The sequence below is a fragment of the Sinohyriopsis cumingii genome, chromosome 13, assembly GCF_028554795.1.
Source record: "Sinohyriopsis cumingii isolate HCF-2022 chromosome 13, ASM2855479v2, whole genome shotgun sequence".
In the NCBI taxonomy this organism is placed as follows: domain Eukaryota; kingdom Metazoa; phylum Mollusca; class Bivalvia; order Unionida; family Unionidae; genus Sinohyriopsis; species Sinohyriopsis cumingii.
The window spans coordinates 29,664,915-29,689,789 of record NC_142973.1 but is presented as its reverse complement, the minus strand read 5'-3'; the positions used below and the strand labels follow the sequence as shown (position 1 = coordinate 29,689,789).

The 24,875-nt window shown below is 35.4% G+C and overlaps 1 protein-coding gene across 2 annotated transcripts in view; it reads left to right on the top strand.

Annotated features, from left to right (window-relative positions):
• Positions 1–24,875, top strand: part of LOC149785123 (uncharacterized) — a 42,156-nt gene that overhangs the window by 2,349 nt on the left and 14,932 nt on the right. For both annotated transcript variants that reach the window (XM_089978892.1, XM_089978891.1), the window contains exons 2-8: positions 216–1,383; positions 4,551–4,607; positions 7,291–7,534; positions 9,688–9,806; positions 11,253–11,459; positions 16,523–16,647; positions 19,571–19,665. In XM_089978892.1, the coding sequence (XP_089835018.1) occupies positions 254–1,383; positions 4,551–4,607; positions 7,291–7,534; positions 9,688–9,806; positions 11,253–11,459; positions 16,523–16,647; positions 19,571–19,665 (1,977 nt within the window). In that variant the 5' untranslated portion in view covers positions 216–253. The remainder of the gene's footprint in view (positions 1–215; positions 1,384–4,550; positions 4,608–7,290; positions 7,535–9,687; positions 9,807–11,252; positions 11,460–16,522; positions 16,648–19,570; positions 19,666–24,875) is intronic.

The window sequence follows — 24,875 nt, the reverse complement described above, 5'->3', positions numbered from 1 at the left end:
GAAAATCATGGAGAAATGACCGAACACTACAGTATTGTGAACAAATGCAATATTCAGTATAATATTGCAGATTGAAAATGATAATAATTGGCTTGTCATTTTGAATAAACAACATTAACAGACCTAACAAGCTGGAGGACATTTTGCCAAAAATTATAAAATAATGCGAATCTGCTATATTATCCTTTTTTTCTTTTTCTTTTGTCCATATTCAGTTTAGAGAAAGGCATCAACCTCTTGCAGGACATAAATAATGGCAACTAGGAGAGCAAGACTACAGATAAAACCTAATCTAGGTCCAAAGGATCCCACAAAACAAGCAACTCAAAGCATTTCTTCACTTGTGAAAGTGATAAAGGATGATTTCTCTACACCCATTGGGCTAGGTAATGAAAAACAAAATACCCAGGATAATCTAGATGTTTCAATACTCGATAGTCCTAGGCAGATTTTCACTGAGTCTGAGAAGATAACATCTTCAGACATAAATGAGCCTAAGGAAACACGTGCACAAGATGTTCCAGAGGGATGTGTCATCAAGACAAGATCACATGAAGCAGGTGTTGAATACACACCACCTTTTGCTAATTGCAGTGTTGCTAGCACTGAAGAAACTAATTGTTTAATATCAGAGTCAAAAAAAGAAACAGCTACAGACCAAATTAAGGATAAGAATGAACATTCAAAAATTGAGAATTCGAAGAAGAATGAACATTCTAAAATTGAGAATAATAACACAGATACTAATGGTACTGGTATTGTAGTGCGTGCCAGATTTAGACGATTTGGCAAGGTGAATATACCCAACTTGAAATCAAATGTTCAAGAATCCAAGACTTTTGAGAAGACTGATGACAAAGTACCAGTTGATAAAAATAATCAAAATTCAGTAACACCAGAAGCAGTTATTTCCAGTTCAGTTCAAGCCAGTCCTCTTAGTATACCTCTGTTAAATGTGACTGAGGTATCCAGCAGTATACCTCTGTTAAATGTGACTGTAGATCAAGTGGATGCCAGTGATACACGAAAAGAAATAGCAGAGACTTTTATCGCAGAATCTGTTAAAGTTACTTCTCAAAACCAGCCTCAGAATACAGATACTGTAAATTCCAGCAAGATTGGTGATGAAGTCGCTGTTCAGTCCTACCAGCTAGATTTATCTCAAGAGAATAAGACTGAGAACCTTACTAAAATAATTGATAAATCAGTGTCTGAAATTGTTTTAGAAAAACCCAATGATGTTAGACAGGAACCTGAGTCAGAAATATCTTCAGGTGTTACCATGCAGGAATTCCCTAAGGTCAATGCGGTAAATGCAAGACCAAGAATAAGGCTGCCAAAAGTTAAACCAAACCTTGCTGATGCTGTAAGGAGACCAAACAAGTAAGTATTATCCTTTGTTTAGGGTTAAGTTACAAACAAACATTAAATCACAAGTAAACTTTATCATTTTTACAGTACTTATACAACATATTCCACCAACTTATATTACTGTAATTCTTATTTGAAGGACTATGCTTGATGATAAGCCTAACTCTTCAGATGCAAGGAAATTACAGTTTGTGCCAGAGGTCTCGCTAGGATTTTAAAACTAGGAGTCCAGGACTCCCGTTTTGTAAAAATAGGAGTCCCACCATCAAAAGTTGCAGTCCCTTTCCTACAGAATCAACACAGACTTGAGTGCATCTATTTTTAGAAGGAGTGGTTAACGTAATGTAATCACTCACTTTAATGTAGCTTCATTGCAAAAGTCCATTTACAAGATTGGAAATTTATGGTTTATTTATTTTCTATTTACTTGTAGTAATTTTAGGCAATGGTCAAATAGTAACTTATTTGCTGTTTTTTTCCCTGTATTTTTGCAAATACGTTTTAAGTCAGAAAAGAGCTTCGACCTTAAAACGCATCTCACGAATTCCACAACATAGCATTGTCCCATATGTGTCTGACCTACATAACTTGCATTTTAAAGTTAAATCTTTAATAAAATAATACCTAGGCATTGCTTTCAATGATTTGTATATTTTTCTGAATATATCTGCCCGATGATTTACGAAAACAGACAATCTAATAAACTGGTACATCCCAGACTTAGCGGAGTCTGCCATTATTTCCCATTAGGCCTACTGGTTCACTTACAGTTTCAAACAAATTTTATGATGAAATAGTGTACAAGAGGCAGTTAATATATATCCAGATCACCGATTCTGATCTTACAACACATGTTTGTATGTTTTATTATCAGAGGATATCATGCAGGAAATTGATAGTTGCTACTTACTCAGAAAAGGGTTAATGGTCAATCAGCTATTTGTGAATGGGCAAGAGTTTGTTTGTCAATGTAATTGATATCAAAACTAGGCCTAGCTACTGATGTCTTGATGAATACATTTCGCTACAACACTAGAACTAACCAGGCTAAGGCAAGGGGCATTTAAAAAAAGGTATGGTCAGTCAATGTACCTCTTAAATAGCTCTTGTACATCCATCAGAGTGAGACTGAATTTTGACAATCCAAGTAAGGACTTTTTCCAAACACTAAGCTAGGCATCACACTTTCTTACAAATAGCTACTGTCCCATCCGAACGATCAATTCTATCAGCTTTAGCACTCTTCTGAATCTCGTTACAATCTTCGTAAGTTTGCTGTTTAACCCCAAAATACTTATCCAAATTTACAAATGGCATTTTGTCTAAGCCTCAACATGTCTTGATTCTGATGTCACGTGCACTACTTATTCTGATACATTTGGAAATGAACACAATAACGAAAGCTAAAGTTGTTATTTAATGTACTTTTATAAATGACCACATACACATCTCTGGGTCTTTCTGCCTCTGAATTCAATCACTGTAAATATCAGTACGTTTACCCACCCGGCTGCCAGTCAAAGCCTTTGAACTTGTTGCCCAGCTATTGCATCATGTTCTTTTTTATGTAGTCTTATAATGGCAGCATGTGTGTACATTAAGGGGTCTTTCAGTCACTGAATTTGGTCATTGTAAATATCAGCACAGCTAATTGATCAACACATTTTCCCACAAAGCAGGTGGCTGAAGCAGGACTGGCAAGTCTTTGAATGTTGCCTCACACCTATTACATGCATACAGAGGACTCCCGCCTCAGTGATTTTCTGCGTCCCCGATCAAAAATTGGCATCCAGATACGCATAATTAAGCATTTCTGAGACCTCTGTGTGCATTTTTGTACGTACATTGATTTAGGCTGGAACTTTAGTCTTAATTACTGGTACCCTTAATTTACCTATGGCGTATTTTTACTGAACATTCACTGTCCATAACACATTCGCTCCACATGCTAATATTGGCATTAACTGACTACTGTTTACACCTTATCATCCAATAATATTGCATCCATGTAAATTGATTACAAAACGGGGCAGAGCTAACAGGTGACTGATGTTACACTTAAATTTTTATAATGGTTTCAAGGTTAGAGTGTTTCCAGATTATCTTTGATGTTCATGATAAAGAAGAGAGATGTAATTATGATTTGAGTGGATTAACTTGGACCAAATATTAGTTTTTGTTTGTTTGCCTATCAAGTTATAATCAATGAGACAAAACAAGAAATATGTTAGTGTGGACAAATTTGAATAGCTTATTGGCAATTTATTTGCTTCATTTAGTGTAACATCCCAAAAATAGTGTGTTTTAATTGATCAATCAGTCAGTTGTTGTTGTGGGGTTTAACGCCATTTTTCAGCACACGATAAGCTATGCATGGTGGCCAGTATTAATGATGGAGGTAGAACCCGGGAAGAACCACCGACTCACGAGAAGCTAGCTTTCTCACCCACATTGGCCAAATCCTAGACTCGATCCCATGCAGACAGAGGTGAGATGGTGGTGATCCGTAATGGTGAGCACTTTAGACCACTTGGCCACTCCGGGCCCCTATCTAAGTGTGTGTGTGCATATGTGTATGTATATAAAATATGTATATGTATCTGCAGGTATATGAAAATTAAGCATTAATCCAGCAAAAGGGCACCATAGCATGGACCCTTGGTAATCTGTAGTTTGATAGTATGCTATGGTAAAGTTGAATTGAAGTTATATATTATAATTAAAACTCAGAAGTGCTATTTAAGACTTGAAGAGTAGTAATATATAAATTAATGTCATGGCTTTGTAAATTTTCTAGTTCTGTTGAAATGTGTATTCATTATAAATGACCTTACATAAATGATGCTCCATCCTGCATGTATTCTCATGAGGCCTCAGCTTTATAGTCGTCTGATCATTCCATTGAGGTATGTCATGGGGAAACACTAACCAGAGAACAGATGATCCTCTGAAAATGTAACATTTTTTGTTGGACCTCAGGTCTTATAGAACTCAGCTTGTTACTTTTGCCAATAATGAGGGAACAGATGGAAAAGAATATTTTATTTTTTTGTACTTAAAATGTTTTGTTAGCATTGTAGAAAAATCTTTTTGTATTGTTTTATTGAAAATATTAATTCACTGAATTTTGAAATATTTCTGTATTATCAGATTATTAACTTCAGATGTTTTTTTTACAGAAATCTTGTTGCTGACAAGACTGCAGAACCAAAGGAAGGATCTGTACTAGAGGCTAGGTACTGCACTCAGTTTTCATTCAAAGAGTTTATAAGAGAGAGAAACCTGTATAAAATAATTTTTTTAATATGATTTCAATTAAGCTGGTCCTGTTCAGAGGTGAAATGCAAACAGATTGACCATAAACATGTTAAGAAATCTTTTGGCGCATTCACATTATGCAGAACAATTTAATTTTAAGCATTTAGTTCAAAGTTGGCAGTGTGTTGCTCCTGTGGTAAGCAAAGTGCATGTTTTATAATGGTGCATTTAGTCCAAAGTTGGCAATGTATTGCTCCTGTCATAATCACAGTCCATGTTTTAGGATGGTGCATTTAGTCCAAAGTTGTTCATGTGTTGCTCCTGTGGTAAGCACAGTCCATGTTTTAGGATGGTGCATTTAATCCAAAGTTGGCCATGTATTGCTCCTGTGGTAACCACAGTCCATGTTTTAGGATGGTGCATTTAGTCCAAAGTTGGCAATGTATTGCTCCTGTCATAATCACAGTCCACGTTTTAGGATGGTGCATTTAGTCCAAAGTTGGCCATGTATTGCTCCTGTGGTAAGCACAGTCCATGTTTTAGGATGGTGCATTTAGTCCAAAGTTGGCCATGTATTGCTCCTGTGGTAACCACAGTCCATGTTTTTTGATGGTGTGTTTAGTCAGATAAACTGGTTGATGGGACAAGTTCTGGATGTTCATGCATGTTTGAAATGATTGCACATGATCATTGTGATCAAAGAAATTGAGCACTACGATGAAATGCCTCCTGAATTAGTCATCGTCACCATGAGATTGGATGCATTCTAATGGGTATCATTATTATCATCATTTATGTTTGCATTGTTCACAAAGTATATTTTAAAAATTAAAAAAATTCATTAAGTTTCAGAACAGTGAGTACAATACCCAATTTATTCAATTCTTATCTTTATTCTGCACATTAAAAGGATTTCATTTGTAATTAAAATAAGAATTGTTCCATTTTTGTATGATATTATGAGGGTAATAGGATAAAGTTTCTTGTTGAATCACAGACAATATTATTCCAGAAGAAATGGAAGTTTGTTACATGATAATTATCACGTAGTACAGGTATGGTCTTGACTTCACTTAAAAATTCTTACTCTGAGAAAGACTTTGAAAAAAATTTCAGAAGATGTTTACCAAAACTATCACTGGTTCTGAATCAATGTCAGAAACTAGATACAATATTTCTATCATTGGGTTTTTATCAATAACGGTCAGGTCAAGCAGAACTGATAATGTCAAATCCAGTAAATAAAGTTTAATTACAGTAACATGTAATGAAATTTAAACAAAAAATAAAACTAACAAACAAACAGTTAAATCAAATATACATGACATTATAAGTTGGGTCCAACTGCAAACTGCACAAACCCAGATCTGCCATCACATAATGCATCCGCAGATCTAGATGTGTGCAGTTTGTTAGGAGTAATCAGAAGAACAAGTAATATAGACCCTGATCTGCAGATGTATTATGCTATAGCAGACCAGGATCTTTATTTGCAGTTTGCTTTGATTTAAAAGTGAGTATATATGCTATGTACTTTATGCTGTCAGTGCTCTCAGAGTTTCAGAATGAGGAGTCCTGGACTTTTGACTCATGAAACTCATGAGTCTTCAGCCTATTTCTGATAGACTCTGACATAAACTGGATATAAAGGAAAAATGAAAAAGTACATGATTATTATTTTATTACACATCTGGATTACATTAGAGAGCATCTGTTTTTCATTATTTGTTCAAAAACATATTATAATATATTCCATCATCTGTAAACTAGATTTTCAAACAAGTTTGCTTTTTTTAAAAACATGTTTCTGTTCTTTGATATAACAAATATATGTATGACATTCTGGTTCTCAAAGTCCTCAAGTACAGTATGTGCCATCATTATTCTGATAAATCATTTCACTGTTTTATTGTATGGAATATGCTGCTTTGCAGTCATAATTTTTTACACTAATTTTAAGAATTTTCTTGACAGCATACAAAATTGTCTGACTTTTTTGCATAGCACTCAACAACACTTAAATGGTCAGGTTAAATTATTGACAACTAAAGGCTAATACATATCACTGCAGTATATCCATTTCAAGTGAAAGTATTTATTTGTTTTCCAGCAGTCTTCCACCGCTCCTTTCAGTCATAGGAACTGATTCTCCTACTCTGGTCTCTATGTTTTTCTCCCACCATTTTTATCAGCATCCTTTACTGTAGCCAAGGCTGAATCAGCATTAAATATACATTTTTAGTTTGAGGTCTCTTTGTTGTCTTCACTATCACTTTTGTATTTTATTAGCATCGTTTTTACTGCAGGTCTGTTTCCCAAACAAATGAGGATGCATTACATGAAGAACAGGTGTGATAAGAAGCTATGGGTCCCTGAGATCCCTGGCTTTGTCTGAACTTCCAGGTTTATAGTTTCACTTTCAGACATATGTGTGATGTACCTCATTACAATTGTGTGCCAACACACTGTCTGAAAGTGATCTTTGACATTGCTCATTATCTTTTTGTGTTAATTAAATTAGAAATTGGTCACTATTCTAGGAGAACACAAAGACATGTAGGTGATATTTGTCAAAAAAGGTGTATTTTTACACCAGTTTTATTCTAATGGAGAACCATGATTAATACTAAATAATAATAATAATAACTTCTTTTTTTGTAGCACCAAATTATCATCAGTTAATGAAAAGGAGAAAGAACCTGTACCATCATCACAGTCCCAACCAATGACTCCAACCCCTGTCCCACTTCAGCTTATGTCCCAAACAATGATTCCTACTCCTGTCCCACTCCAGCTTATGTCTCCAGTAAATCGTTCACCTGTCAAACACTGGACCCCTGTGCTGAACCAATCACCACTAAAGAATTCAGTTGACAAGAGGATCAGAACTGTCAGCACCAGTGAGGTAAATATACACTGCATAAGAAACTGCATTAATTGAAAGAAATTTTGCTTTTGCCTCAGCTAAGCTTCAGGATATTTTGATACTCTCACTATTTATCCAACTGTCTGTCTGTCCTTTCATTTGTTTTTCCATCTGTTTATCATGTCTTAAACGGTGAAGCAGAATGTCATGAAACTATGTAGTTACCTTGTGCCTCTCATAATGATCCGCAACAAGGCTATCAGTAATGGCTCTTGCCACTGGGGTCCCTTTGGTTGGGTTAAAGGTGAAATGTACAAAATTGTAATTGCATCAACATTTTCAAACATTTTATGACTAAACTAATGAATCAGAGCTGGAATGTGCTTAATATATTTGACAGATTTTGCATTATGACCTTAGGGACATCATCTAGGAGGGTGGGGTGGAGAATGATGTGGAAAGTAGGGAGGTTAAAATTGAAAGTCTTTATTTTTTCCTCATTATTGTATTTGTTAAACTACATTGTCACCATATACAGAAACATTTTGCCCAGTAGACCATTTAAAGTACACTGGAACCTTGTTTACCATATCCCTTATGAGATAAAATGAGTTTGGCTAATCATAAACTGTAAAATCTTAATAATAAACATGTGGGAGTAAGAATATTTAGAAAATTAGTGCACACAGGCTTTCCAATATTTGGATAATAAACATAAGAAAATGAGCATGTACATAAATTTAGTGCATATAACTTTTCTAATATCTGGATAATAAACACGTGAAAATAAGCATGTACATAAATTTAGTGCATATAACTTTTCTAATATCTGGATAATAAACACGTGAAAATAAGCATGTACATAAATTTAGTGCATATAGCTTTTCTAATATCGGGATAATAAACACGTGAAAATAAGCATGTACACAGAATAAGTGCACATATGCTATCCAATATTTGGATAAAGATATGCGCAAGAAAATGATCATACACAGAAAAGGCTTTCCAATTTTTCATAATAAACAGAGATGCATATAACCAAGTAAAACTTAATTTTTGTGATGACAGTTGATCTGCTTACAGTATGTAGTGTTTAAGTCCAGACTTAAGTTCTTTCAGTAAAATTCAGTTCTGGTTGATAAGGTTAAAAATAAAAATGTTACAATTTGTTGTATTATGATGCAGTTAATTGTCAGTTAGTATATTTATATGACCAATTTTTTTTAAAACATGACTATACCAAATTAATAACTACATTTTACTGTATACTGTGATATGGCATAAAACACTACTTTTTAAAATATGCAGTGATACAGCATAAAACACTCCTTTTTAAAATATGAGAGATATGGCATAAAACATAACTCACATGGGGTGATACAGCATAAAACAAATGGCACATGTAGTAATATGGCATAAACACAACTGTCACATGCAGCAGTATAGCATAAACACTACTGTCACATGCAGTGGTATGGCATAAACACAGCTCACATGCAGTGATACGGCACAAAACATCTGGCTCAGATTCATTGATATGACAAAACACAACTGGCACAGATGCAGTGATATGGCATAAAACACCCCTTTGAAATATGCAGTGTAATGTCATAAAACACAGCTGGCACAGATGCAGTGATAATGGCATAAAACACACCTTTTGTGGAATATGCAGTGAAATGGCATAAAACACTCCTTTGTGAAACATGCAGTGATATGGCATAAAACAGTTCTCTGTGAAATATGCAGTTATATGGCATGAAACACAACTGTCACATGCAATGATAAGGCATAAAACACAACTGGCACAGATACTGCCTGGACAAGTATTAAATAAGATGTCAAGTTTTTCTTTGAAAAAATCATTAGGCAAATTAAATAATCAGTATGTTGATAATATTGAACTTTTGACTGGTTGATACTGTAAATTGCACATTTTTAAAGAATGCAGTACACTAATTAATTTGCTGACTACCTCCCTAACTCTTTGGTTTATGTGATTGTCATGTTGGCATTTAGCAGGGGTGGGACATAGATGTCAGTTTTCTGTTAGTTAACAGCAGTGTCGTCATCAACATTAAAGTTCTGTGTTTAAGATTTTTGTGTAAGTTTTAGAAAGTCAGATACCTTAGCTTGGTTTGTAGTCAAGATAAAGTTGTATGGCTTTATTGTCAATATTTTATGTTATCCAGCCCCCACCAAAGAAGAAGAAGCAACCTGTCATTGTTGCTCCAACAGATCAACCCCCTGACAGGACTAAGATGACAATGAAGGACATGATATATTGGAATCCATCCTCGAATCCCATGAAGTAAGTTCTTGTGAGAGTGTGCAGAAATCAAAGCTTATAGCATGGTCTGTTCTAGGGCCTTTATTTCTTTGTTAAATTTTTCTTATAGTTAGAAAATTCCTGTTTTTTTTCTTCTTCAAATGGCAGTGAGAGTTTACTTCTGTAAAAGACTTGTTAAAGTCTTTTTGAGCCCGTCCGTTCTTCTTACGGCTGAAACTTATTTTGACTTTATAGTATGTAAGGACTGAGAGTATGCAATCTGCCTGGTTTTGTACTTGTCCATTATATGCTAATCCACCAGTGAATATTGGTATTTGTTGACAGTTGGATAGATTTATGACCTAACCTAAATGCCTTGTATAGTGGCACACAGCAATTACCATGTCAAGATTTGATCTGTGACTTCCAGGCTATGAGTCAGTCATGCTGATATATGTGTACAAATAAACAAAGACAGTACACTCAAGTACTTGCTTCACAGTGTTTCTGAGTGTAGTCCTGAGTATTATTAATACTTTTGAAATCATGCTATCACTTCTGCATGGATGGTCATATCAACATGAAATTTTCACTAAAAGACTTCTTTTGATTGTCATCTATTGTCAGCCCGTCTGTTAGCAAAGGTTTGTTATCACTATCCCTTCTAAACTGCATGGAGGATTGCCTTGAAGCTGCACACACATTCATGCTATGGTCTAGATGGTCCTAAATGAAAATGGTACTGCTTGGTCTAGTTGGTCCTAAATGAAAATGGTACTGCTTGGATATCCATTGTGGCTGTGACAATGGCCATCTTGAAAATCTTGTTATCACTACTCCTTCTACATGGATGGTTACTTCAGCATGGGGTTTTCACTATTAGACTTCGTATGATGTCTGATTGGTCCTCATTAAAAATGGTTTCAATCTGACCTCCAGTATGGCCACCATGGTAGCCATCTTGAAAATCTTGTTATCACTACTCCTTCTACATGGATGGTCATTTCAACATAGGGTTTTCACTGTTAGACTTCGTATGATGCCTGATTGGTCCTCATTAAAAATGGTTTCAATCTGACATCCAACATTGCCACCATGGCAACCATCTTGAAGATCGTGTTATTGCTACTTTCCTGAAACTTGTGTTTATGTACTGTAAAACACCAGACACCATCTCCAGAAGGTTTTCTGCAGGTTACAGCCAAGTTTGTCTTAAATTGGTCAGTCAAAAATACGCCATATTTACTGCATTTGCAAATATTATTTTCAATATTTAAAATTTAGAGTGTAATCAAAACTTTCTCGTTATGACCGCCCTACCTCAGGTGACTATACCCCAATGTCAGCCATATTCTCTTATTCCATTCTACATTACAAAAGAGCACATTTATTCTCTGAAATCAGACTTCTCATTTAGACCACATTTTTCATCGGTCCTGAAGGTGGTTTAATTTTCAGGGTTTTATTCAATTTGCTATTTTTTTGTAGATCAAAAGAAAAAGCAACAACAGAAGTCAAGGATAAGGAGAACAAGAAAGAAAATAAAGTTGCTAAATCGGTGGAGGAAGAAGTGGAGGAGGAGGAAGAGGGTGTTGAAGAGGCTTTAATGGATGAGGATAGCAATAGCAGCAGTGCATTGCCAGTACCACAGGTCACAATTGGTCCTGATGGGTCTATTATCATCAATGAACAGAGGTAAGGGCATGGTCCAAATTTTTTATTCTTTTTTTGTGATATTTTTCTTAAAACTTTATTTACTAAATGTTAGGGTTTTACACAATCACAGACAAAGTCATGTTATTAGATTTTGGAATAAGTGTCTCAAGATTCAGTAATCACACCTGCAGTCATCTTCGTAGGACAGATAGTGATATTTCGCATGTCAAATTCTGATACTGACCAGTTATTCCCTCACTATAAATCCCTTCTGCCTTTCTCTTAACATTGATCTGGTCATGGATTCCATCAAATTGTTAAATTTGTATTTCATTTTTATATCTCAACATATTTCACTAGATAAAAGTTTATGGCGTTAAAGATCCTTTTTTAATATGATGTTACCCAGTTTGTTGTGTGTTTTTGTATTGTTAGCTTTGTTGGAACATCCATCAGTACAGGGCTTGCTCAGTTATAATGTGGCTTTTATGATGTATTTAACTTTTTGATCTATGTGACTGTTATCACTTATGTGACTTGTATGACTTATGTGACTTATATGACCTATGTTACTTTTGTGACCTATGTGACTTATGTGACTTTTATGACTCATGTGCCTTGTATTACTTATGTGACTTGTATGACTTAAGTAACTTGTATGAATTATGTGACTTATATGATCCATGTGACTTTTATGACCTTTTGACTTTTATGACTTATGTAACTGACATTATAGAGAGGAAGCACTGTTATTTTAATTTAGAAAAATTTTGGAGATTTCGAAATGACTTTGACCGACAGGCATTTCCTTTCAACCTTTAGCCTATTTAGATAATGAAGATCTTCATCATGGTTGGCATTTGACCTACATTTAAATCTAGAATTATGCTTTTGTTTTAATATCAGATTTTGTTTCCAAAATTGATATTTTATGTATTATTTGGAATTGAGAAAAAACAGTTTTGTATAGTGTTCAGGTTTTTCTTGAAAGACATTACCCAATGATAATACATCAGGAGTATGCCACCAATGTTATACATACATTCCCAAGGGCAGGGGACACTGCAGATCCAGGTTAGTATCAAACATAAATGTACATTTTTTTATACAGTTTCCTGTAATTGTGGCATAGGGATCGGATCTGAGTAAAAGAAAAGAGTGAAAACCAAATACTTTTGTAAAATTAAACAAATTATTTATTTACCTAGAATGCAAAGTGAAAATATTAAAAGAACTTACAGCATTGCAAATTAAACCCCAAATAGTCCAAAAATTTCATCACAAGTGCTAATGAATAAAGTTCTAATTAAATTCCAGTGGACCGACCGGTGGCCTATTGGTTAGGGCGTCCACCTCGGATGCAGGAGGTCATGGGATCTAATCCTAGCTGAGTCATACCAAAGACTTATAAAAAGGGTACTAACAGCTGCCTCGCTAGGTGCTCAGTATTAAGATGTTAGTGTTAGGACTGGTCAGCCTGGTGTCAGGATAATGTGACTGGGTGGGACATCATGCTCCATGCCTGTGGCATCATGCCTCAGTGCTAGACATTACTATAAATTGCTACGCTGCAGGCATCATAGTGATATGACTGAAAATTTTTTAAAGCTATGTTAAAAATCAGAGTGACACACACACACACATACAAATTCCATTGGTGTTGAAAATAAGATCCAGCAATGAATGTGTTGATATTCTTGTAGTCTTAAATGTACTAATGTACCAGTGGCCTGATGTGTGATGATGTGTTAACAGTCTTCTAATTAATCACAATAATATAATCCAAGATGTCATTGTCTGGATTCACTACAATTTCAAATTAATGTTTCTGTTCAAGAATATTATTGAGCACCTTGTAATTCCAGAGAATAATAATTTGGATAAATAATTCAACTCTAAAAAATCTGAACACAACAATACAAATGATTCTGCTTCTGATGTTGTAACAAGACTGAGTAATTTCTCAAGTAAATAAGATTATAAACCCCTCTACCTGACCTAGATCACAGTTACCTGTTTTGAAAATATTCTGTCACTTAATGGAATTTTCTGTTCTAGAACATTCTAAGACTGTATGTTACTAAAATTATAATAAAGAATGTGGTAAGCATCAAGTAGACCAGGTTATGTCATGGGGGAATTCCAATGCCCTAGACCCAGACCCAAATAAACATGTTTATCTCTATTGATAATGATACTTATATTTAATCCACATTCATTGAGAAAATATTAGCTTTGAATTGTTTATTTACAAAACAGATGTTACTATCAGGTACAGCATGAACTTTATTTTGGACAAGGTCAAGTCCAAAATACAATTATACAGAACATATAATCATGGAGAAAAAATAACGAACAATATAAATTAAATGTACATAATGAGAGACATTGGGAGGAGGCTCTACAGATATCAACTTCTGAGAGACAGGGTCAAGCTAGACTTGAATTTTAGGGAGAAGTGACTTCTCATTTTGGTCAGAAATGTGAACTGACTAGGGAAAATGGGAGCAAAGCAAAAAATCACAATATATTTTTGTGTGTTTGTCTCTGTGCATGCTTGTATGTATGTGTGTGTGTTTTTGTTCTCTTATTTGATTTATGCCCTCTGCTTTCTTGTATGCATATTTGCATTTAACACTGGTTTTAAGCAATACTTTATGTTTAAGTAGAAAGTTTTGTGAGTTGTATGTATATTATAAACACATTTGGAATGTGTATAAAAATTACCATATTCATATTGTGTATTATGGCCATTTGACATTAAAAGAGAACAAATAGAAGCTATACTTTCTATTGAATTCTAACTGATTAACTAGATTACAGTATTGCAATTGCAAGTTAGTATGCTTATAATCTATAATTTATAGGTGTAAGGTGAAGTTGTTTGCACTTGAAACATACACGATGGAAAGAATGTTGACATACCTCTGTGTTACTTCATTTACTATGGCTAAAATTTCATTTGATATTGTACTTGTGGAAATGATACATGACCTAAGCACACAGCTAACCAAAATAGCTGCTCCCTTGTGCTCAAGCTAACTCTCTTGATCATTTATTCAAACAAATTTTGCCAGACAATAACAGCTTCTGAAACTGCATTGAATGAATTTACAAAATATATAAAAGCAAACAAAATTATTGGCTCTTTTTTTAACAATTTACATAAGTCCAAGAAGGAAAAAGGACCAAGTGGAGCTAGCCGTTTTTGGGATAGGTGCACACTTAAGTAAGGCCAAGTTTGATTAAAATAAGGTGAATTAAAAGCTTGTTAATAATTCCTAAGATATAAGTTTGTTTTTTTTATGGACAGGATAACCATTGAGGAAAACCAGCTAAATTCTTTTTCTTTACAAATTTATCCCTATGCATATAATAAAACTGTATGGGTCATTACCCAAACATATGTGCATAGTTAATCCAAGCACTCATTAAAGTATCTTACAAACCTGTGTCCAGAACCTCCCTGACTCATTGCTCATGTAAAACACACCTCTGAACTATTCTAGCTGCAGCAGGCGGAATCAGTGAGATTGATGCCGTTTCTGTTGATCCAGTTCTGTTGCAATTATTCGGTTTTATTTCTGATGGCTCCTACTTTCACTGCTAAAAATAAGCTCCCACTCCAAGGAAATCTGTCTATTTGAAACCTCATTCCTTGTTGGACCCTCATGGAAATCAGTCTATTTGAAACCTCATTCCTTGTTGGACCCTCAAGGAAATCAGTATTTGAAACCTCATTCCTTGTTGGACCCTCAAGGAAATCAGTATTTGAAACCTCATTCCTTGTTGGACCCTCAAGGAAATCAGCCTGTTTGAAACCTCATTCCTTGTTGGACCCTTCACCTCAGGGCTTCTACAGGACCTTTTTAGGGCTTTGAAGTTGTACCTGAAGCCAACAGAGCAGGTGCAAAGAGGGAATTTTTTATTTTTACCCATTGAAATAAAGATAGTTTAGTATCACAACTCAAGCTCTATCATCCAGGGTATGATGGGTGATTGGCATGTAAAGAACTAACCCAAGATCAGATCAGTTACTTATTCACTCGTGCCGTTGGAACAGTTGCCACTGTTGCATTAGAGTGTAACTGTTTCCTAAATGACACTATGAAAGCCGTGATATGGACATCGGAGATGACTTTCTTAGCTTTGACCTCACAGACCTTTTGTTCCAAAGGGCTCAATGGTGGAGTTTAGAGCAGCAGCGCTAAAGGCTGCCTATCTGGTCATTCAGTTTAACTAAAGATGCTGTCTCTTCACTTCTGTTGGATTTGCTTGGGAAAATCTTTCCTACTAGCCAGGTCCAAAACTTTAGCTCATGCCTGTCTTTAAATTTGAAGCTGCTTCGCTTGCATTAGGTGTTCAGAAAATGGACCATTTCTAGGTAAGAGGTTTTAACTCCACCTCTTATCTGTATTCCTACTGTGTTACGATTGGGTAACATTTTTTAAGTTGAAACCAAATTTTGGAGTAAAATATGTTTCTGTAAATAATCTTTTTCCAATCATAATATGGGCACACCATTCCATCATCCCTGCAAATCCATTTGTAAACCTGATAGAGCATGCGTATCTGCATCAATAGTAATTAAAGTATGGACAAGATTTGGCACCAGTCTCTCATTCCAAGGGAGAATCACTCTTGTCTGACTTCTACCTAGGTGGACAGACAACTTTTACCACTTTTTGTTGCTGAAAACACACTTGGGACTACTGGATTAGCAAGGTAGTGGCTGACTTCTAATGTATTTAGATCAGTAACTATTATCAGAGAAAGATATTTTACTCCAAAAAATGTATTTCTCTTTGTCAAGGTCAAAGAAATTCAAATTAAATATATATTTCCACTAACAGATTATCCTGCCTACAGTATCAGAGCTTATAATTAAAAGAAAAAATATTTTAAATAGCTGAAGGACAACCATTTTAAAAGTAGTATCTTGGATTTCGTTGGAAAAGAATGAAAGAAGTGAGATTTGATTAACATAAGAATATAATAAAAACATAAAGATAAAAATGACATGTACATCCAAATCACACATCTTGAATAGTGATAAACCTTAGACAATTTGCTAATTTACCATGGTTTTTTCTCTTCTTCAGTTTGATAGTTGATCAGAAGGATAAATTACCTCAAGAGGAACAGGAAGTTGTTGATGAGACAGATGTCTTCACCACATATCACAGCTACCGAAAACAAAACCGATCTAAATCCTGGTCTGCAAAAGGTATGTTAACAGGCTCTGAAACTGGTCTGCAAAAGTTATTTTTACAGGCCCTGAAACTGGTCTGCAAAAGGTATGTTAACAGGCCCTGCGCAAAAGGTATTTTTACAGGCCCTGATACTGGTCTGCAAAAGGTATGTTAACAGGCCCTGACACTGGTCTGCAAAAGGTATGTTAACAGGCCCTGAAACTGGTCTGCAAAAGGTATTTTTACAGGCCCTGAAACTGGTCTGCAAAATGTATTTTTACAGGCCCTGAAATAGGTCTGCAAAAGGTATCTTTACAGGCCCTGAAACTGGTCTGCAAAAGGTATGTTAACAGGCCCTGAAACTGGTCTGCAAAAGGTATGTTAACAGGCCCTGAAACTGGTCTGCAAAAGGTATGTTAACAGGCCCTGAAACTGGTCTGCAAAAGGTATTTTTACAGGCCCTGAAACTGGTCTGCAAAAGGTATGTTAACAGGCCCTGAAACTGGTGCTTTCACCACTGAAATGAGCAGAATGCAGATGGAATGCAGAATGGACTCAGAATGAATGCAAGTGAAATGGAGAAGGGAAACAAATGAAATACAGAAGGAATGCAAACAAAATAATAAATGCCTTTTTTTAAAACTAAGATCTTAAATGCAAAATGCTGAATGTAAATATAATCTCATGAATGATTTATTTTCAAGGCACTGCTAAATTTAAGTGGTCAAAAACCTTTTCACATGATAATCTATAGTCAGATTTGTTAGTGTTGGACAATATTTTCCCCCTTACAAGTCATAACATTAGTTTTTGATGAGATATGCATGAGGCAAAAAATATATTTCCCATCAGCTGACAATCCCTGTTTCTTATTGCCAACCCTAGCACTTTTTTCTCCCATGGTAAAATAATAAAAATAATAAACCAAACGTTATCAAATATATATATAAAGTTGTTTTTAAAAAAACCAATATAACCCAACCTGCTTACCCTAATTTTAAAAGCAGTGCAATAGGAAGCACATTTTTTTGGCCAAAAAGCCACCTCATTCATGTGATGACATTCTCACTGGTTGATGCATATGTACAATCTTTATTTGATCAAAATGAAATAAGAAGTCAGATTTGCTGGCAAATACTTTATGTATGTTTGCATTTACTGCAAAAGTGGTTATATTTTAATTTATTGTAAATTCAGTGCTGACTTTTGCATTTCATGCATTTGCTATTCCATTGAATTGAAATACAAAATTTGTAGTTCTGTCACTTTAACACTTTTGAAAACCTGCCAAGTCTTACGATTTGACCATATTTCTTATTAATAATTACTCATACATTTTGGACTTGAGAAATAATGAAAAAAATTGCAAATACAATTGTTCTGGTCAAATCTGGATGTTGGCTTGTTCATGTATGATCTGGATCCAGGCTTCATATTAGATTAGGGGGCCCCGAGTGGCTAAGTGGTCTAAAGCGCTCTCCATTATGGATCACTGCCATCTCACCTCTGCCTGCGTGGGTTCAAGTCTCTGATTCAGCCAATGTGGGTATATGAGAAAGCTTGCCAGTAGCTTCTCGTGGGTCGGTGGTTCTTTCCGGGGTTTTCTCTGGTTCTTCCTCCACCATTAATACTGCCCGCCATGTATAGCCTATTGTGTGCTGAAAAATGGCGTTAAACCCTACAGCAACAACAGCAACATATTAGATTAAGTAGAGTTGGTCAGGGAACCAGACTAACTTTACAGGAGTACCTCAGATGGTTTAAACTGCCCATATTTTTCATGTAAAACACCTGCATGATCTAGCTGTTGTGTGCTTATAGCAATTTTAAAAATGATATCCAACAAATGAAAACACATTGAAGGCAAAAGGAACCATAAGCATCCCAGAACATTTAAACAATCAGTACAGAATTATAAAAGGAATATTCAGACTCTGTGGGGGGGGAACAGGAAAGGCCTTTTATGGGATATCGTTTCCTACTGATTTGAGTATGTCACGTAGCTGGAGAGATGTTGTCATGTGAAATTGAAACTAACCCCAAAGATTATGTCAAGTTGAGTGATCTAACCATGAAACCATTCAGCTCCATGATGTTGGAACTGCTATTTCTTTAACTCTGCTGGAGGTAATTAAAGTCCAAGTGTTCTCTACAAACTTTTTAGTGGAACAAAAGATTTGCCTTCACTGCATAAGGACTTTTCGATTTAAGCATACATGATACCCAGGGACGGCAGTGTTTTGAAAATATATGCTTGGGTAGTTTGATTTCACAGAGTTCATATTAGACTGAGAAGAAGACTCTAACTTGTATCCATGGGTGAGTACCCTATATTAAAAGTGCCTTCCCATGTACCATATGTGCTTGTCAGTAGGTCAAGTCCAACTGCAAACTGCACAGTCCCAGATCTGCCATTGCATTATGCACTGGCAGATCTGGGCCTGTGCAGTTTGTAATGAGTAATGAGTAAAGCAAACAACACAAACACTGATCTGCATGCACATTGTGCTATGGCAGATTTGGATCTTTGTTGTTTGCAGTTTGACTCGACTTATAAGCAAGTATATATGGTACACAATCTGAATGCACACCTAGACTTGCCATCATGTAATGTATTTGCAGATATGAGTATGTGCAGTTTGTTGAGAGTAATTAAAAGAAGAAAAAAAACATAAACCCTGGTCTGCCTGTGCATTATGTGATGGTAAATCAGGGTGTATGTTGTTTGCAGTTGGACTTTTAACATAGATCCTGATTTTCTGTCAAGGAATGCACCAGCAGATTTGGGTCTTTTGTTGTTTGTTCTTTTGATTACTCCTAACAGACTGCAGAGATCCAAATCTGCCATCAGTTTGAAAACTTTCTCCTTTCATTCTTTTACTGATATGACCCACCTTACATCACCCAACACATCAGTCATTATGATATTCTGCAATTTGTCTTTTTTTTTCCTTTCAGAGACGGCCAAATTTTACAAAGCCCTTGGTCTGGTTGGGATAGATTTCTTCTTGATTGGAAAGTTATTTCCAACCAGAAAACGTTTTGAATTAAAGGTATGAAGCCATCCATTGCATTTGAAGAATTATACAGCTATTGGATAGTTCTCAGATATTCAGTAAATGTGAAAATGTTGAACGTTCATTATATCAGGAGTAGTTTTGGTCTCTGCTTCTCTTCCCAACCACCAACCCCATCTCACCTCCTCCCACCCAATTTGACCTGACCTTTGAAACTTGAATATACATGTACCTGCATAGTTTGTCTTTCATGTACCTACATAGCTTGTCTTTCATGTACTTGCATAGTTTGTCTTTGAAAACATTATCTGAAAGAAAGTACAACTATGCTTAAAACCTGACATTTTTTTCTTTTCTTTTTTCTTTCTAAAATGCGGACATGTCATCAGATCACTCAGATGTGGATTAAAAGGGTCATTAGGGTGCCCCTCAGTACTCCAGTATGGCCACCATGGCCTGATGTCCCTATGAATGAATGGTCATATCTATATGGGGATTTCACTGAAAGACCTCTTATGAAGGTCCTCAATGAAATTGTTGATAATTTTATGTCCAACATGGCTGCCATGGTGCCAGTCTTAGAGGTCTTGTTATTGCAACTCCTCCCAAAAATGTGGTCTTATTGACATCGTGCTTTCACTCGAAAACTTTTTACGATATTTTGTTGGTCCTAAATTGAAATGGTGTCCAGTCTGATGTACAGCATGACCAACATGGTGGCATCTTTAATGTTATCGTTAATGCTTTCAAACAGATGTTCATATCAACATAAGGTTTTCACTGAAAGACTTCATATGAAATCTAGATGATCTTAAATGAAAATGGTACTGATCAGATTTCCAAATTGCCCTTTATGGCAGCCAATCTGATTTCCAACTTGACCATTATGGCAGCCATCTTGAAAATCTTGTTATTGCAACTCTTAAACTGATAGCTATATTGACATGGGTTGTTCAGTTATTACTTTTTATGATATGAAAATGTTCCAGAAATAAAAATATTGCTGATCTGATCTCGAACATTGCTGTCATGGTGACCATCTTGAAAATATTATAATGGCTACTCCTCCTGCATTGATGGTCACACTAAGATGAGATTTTCACTAAAGCACTATTAACTATATGCTGTTGCCCCTTTTCCAAAATTGTACCAATCTGACCTCACAAAAGGGCCACAATGGGGGCTATCTTGAAAATGTTGTTATTACTGCTTCTTATTGTGTAATTGTATGAATATAGGGTTTTCATTGAATATTTATGATGCTTAGCTTGTCTAAAATGAAAATGGTACTCATCTAAACTCACAAAAGGCTTTAATTTGAGCACTGCAATGTATGAAAAATAGATAGGGAAGCTTATAAATACAAACAATAGAGGGACAAAACATTGTTTACAGGATTTAATCAAAATGTATATACATTATTATTTGAAAAATACTTTCAAGCCTGGATGAAAGATGACAAGAAAATGTTAATTTTCAAATATTTTATGTAATTTAGTTCATGTTTCATTCTACTATTGTCCAGTATCAATGGTTTGAAACTATATTGTGATGTGCTATCATCAGAGAAAATATTGTGATTTATTGATGCATTTTGGATATCCAGTAATACAAATGAATTGTGGCATGATTCTGTATTTAGTTGCTTTTAATACAATAAAGTAGTTGATAGCACTCTAACATTGATTTTAAGATCAAAGGTATTCACTTAAGTTCTTATCTGTAATGACTTGTGAGCATGGTAATTCATACAAGTATGACATTTTTTTTAACCTGCAAGAGACTTGTGTGCATTGGTGCTGTTGCCAGCATACTTTTAATTTGTATAGGGCCTCTTATTTTTTTCTATGATTGCATTTTTGAAACAAGTTAATTGTTTGTTAGATTTTACTCATGAAATTAAATTATCTGCTCCTAAACTAGGCAAGAACTATTTCCATGGCAGAAGTTAAGTCTCATGTTTAAATGCCCTATGGCAATCTCACACCTGTTGCAATGTACATAGACAGTCAATGAGCACAAATTTGTTATCACTCCTGAGAGTCCTCATTGTTGCTGCTCTTCCTGAATGTGTGGTCTGATCCTCATTGGAGTCTCATTAAAAGGCTTCTTATGATGTCTAGTTGGCCCTAATAAAAATGGTGCCAAGCTGACATCCAATTAGGCCATTATGGCAGCCACCATGAAAATATTGTTGTTGTTACTCTTGAACAAAAAGTGATATTGACATAGGTTTTTTTAACTAGAATTCTTGTAATCTCAGCTTCATCCTAAATGAAAATGGTGCCTCTCACATTCATTATAGCTGCCACAATGGGCATCTTGAGAATCTTGTTATTGGTAATCCTCCAGGATCAGCATGGAGTTTTCGCTGAAAGACTTATGATGACTAGTTAGTCCTCAATGAAAATGGTACTGCTCAAACATCCAATATGGCTACTACTGTGGCCATCTTGAAAATCTTATTACTATTTCTCCTGAATGGTCATATTGACATGGTATTTTACCAAAAGACTTCTTATGATGTTTGCTTGGTTGTAAAAGAAATGGTACCAATCTGACTTCCAATATAGCCATCACATGGCTATAATGAAAATCTTATTATTGCTTCTTCTCCTGGATGACTGGTCATATCAACATTGTGCTTTGACTAAAAGACTAAATATGATGTCTGGTTGGTCTTAAATGTGCCAGTATGATATCTAATGTGGCCACAATAACAGCCATCTTGAAAATCTTTTTATTGTTACTTCTTCAAAACAGATGGTCATATCAGCATAGCGTTTTCAGCAGACGACTTATCATAATGTCTAAATGGCTCTAAATTAAAATGGTGCTTATCTAACAAAAAATATGGCCACTGTGGTGGCCATCTTCAGAGTCTTGTTATTTCTTCCCCTCTTTAAAGGAAACTCATTTAAAAAATGGGGTTTCCATTGGAAGTGTTCTTGTGGTGTCTAGTTGGTCCAGTGTGAAAATGATGCAAACACCATAAATATGGCCCCTATGGTGGCCTTCAGAATATTGTAATCTCTACTCTTCGCTAATGGATGGCTATATCAATATGGGATTTTTATCAATATGGGATTTATACCAATATGGGATTTATATCAATATGGGATTTATATCAGTATGGGATTTATACCAATATGGGATTTATATCAATATGGGATTTATATCAATATGGGATTTATACCAATATGGGATTTATATCAATATGGGATTTATATCAATATGGGATTTATACCAATATGGGATTTATACCAATATGGGATTTATATTAATATGGGATTTATACCAATATGGGATTTATACCAATATGGGATTTATATCAATATGGGATTTATACCAATATGGGATTTATATCAATATGGGAGTTATACCAGTATGGGAGTTATACCAATATGGGATTTATATCAATATGGGATTTATACCAATATGGGATTTATATCAATATGGGATTTATACCAAGATACTTCTTATGATACCCTAAATGCAAATGGTGCCATTGATAGATCAATATGGCTGCCATGAAGTCAGTCTTGAAAACCTTCCTCTAGCTACTTCTCCTGAATGGATGGTCATATGAAATGGGTCATATGAATGGATGGTCATATGAATGGATGGTCATATGAAATGGGCCATATGAATGGATGGTCATATGAAATGGGCTTTTGACCAAAAGACTTTAATGATGTATGCTTGGTCCCAAGTGAAAATGGTGGCAATTTGACATCTGGTATATCTGCCACAGCAGCTAATTTGAAAATCTCATTATCACTGAAGAATACCCTGTATCATAGCATACATGCCAACCATTATGTTTTTTTCACTAAACTACGCCTTGATGGGTAAATGTATTCGGATTACACATTTTCAGTATATCCCCTTCCAAAAAATTAATAATTTGTTTTTTAATTTTTATTAACATCCCATTAATCCCACAGACCGTATTCTAGAAAAGATGGCTTCTGTGTAACTGCAACATAAGAGTACACTTGTCCTTAGACTTGCATGCACTCTCCCAACAATATTTTGTTTTATTTATAGCAGCTGTTCTATTTCCAAGAAACATGCTGGTTTCTAATTAAAAATTGTTGACCTCGGATTCTATTTATAGCAGCTGTATAGCTTAGTTAGGAGAGAACAGGCTGGTTTTCTAACTTTTAATCTTTGCTTGCAGAATCTTTGTTCTAATTCATATCTGGTACATAACCAGTCTGTAGGTGTTTGGCACTAAAAGTCAAGTCAGATTTATTCTAGTCGATGCATGTATTTCACAGATGGATTGGGGCCCCGAGTGGTCTAAAGCGCTCACCGTTACGGATCACTGCCATCTCACCTCTGTCTGTGTGAGTTTGAGTCTCAGGCTCGGCTAACATGGGTACGTGAGAAAGCCTGCCAGTAGCTTCTCGTGAGTTGGTGGTTCTTTCCGGGCTTTTCCAGGGTTCTTCCTCCACCAGTTATACTGGCCGCCATGTATAGCCTATCTTGTGCTGAAAAATGGCGTTAAACCATACAACAACAACAACAATTCACAGATGGATTAGGAAAAGACGAAAAACCGATTCGGAGATGAATACACAAATTACACAATACAGCGTTCCTTTCTAGGAGGGCTTCATGTCCCTTGCAGGCTGTGTGGAAAGGGTTTTAATATTGGTCATGGTGTTAAAACAAAGAAACCTTGAATGAGCCCATTTTACTAACTCCAATACTAAGGTAACTTCTTTTTTCACAGCAGAACTAAATTGTGGACATGAATTTTATAAATGCAGAGTTATTATGTACTGAGTTCTTAATAAGACCAGACTACCCCTAGTGGTAGAAGACTACATTGGTCCTTTGTTCAAACAGCTGTTTCCTGATTCCAAAATTGAAGAAAATATGCATGTGCAAGAACAAGATCATCTAATATTGTTAGGTGTTTAACAGAAGATACTTCACTTAAAATTGCAGAAACCATGAAAATTGGACCGTTTAGTATTGCAACAGACAGGAGTAGTGATTATGATGACAAAAAGTTGTACCCAGTCTGTGTAAGAGACTTGGACAACAAAAAGGGCAAAGTCACAGTGCTCTTCTTTCATTACCAGAATTAACAGCAGATTCCACGGGAGAAAACATTTGTTTATTTGCTTGACAATGCTTTGAATAAATATAAGTTGGCAGAACTGTATGGGGTTTTCAGCTGATACTACATCATTGATGACTGGATTTCATAAAGGAATTGCATTCTATATTCT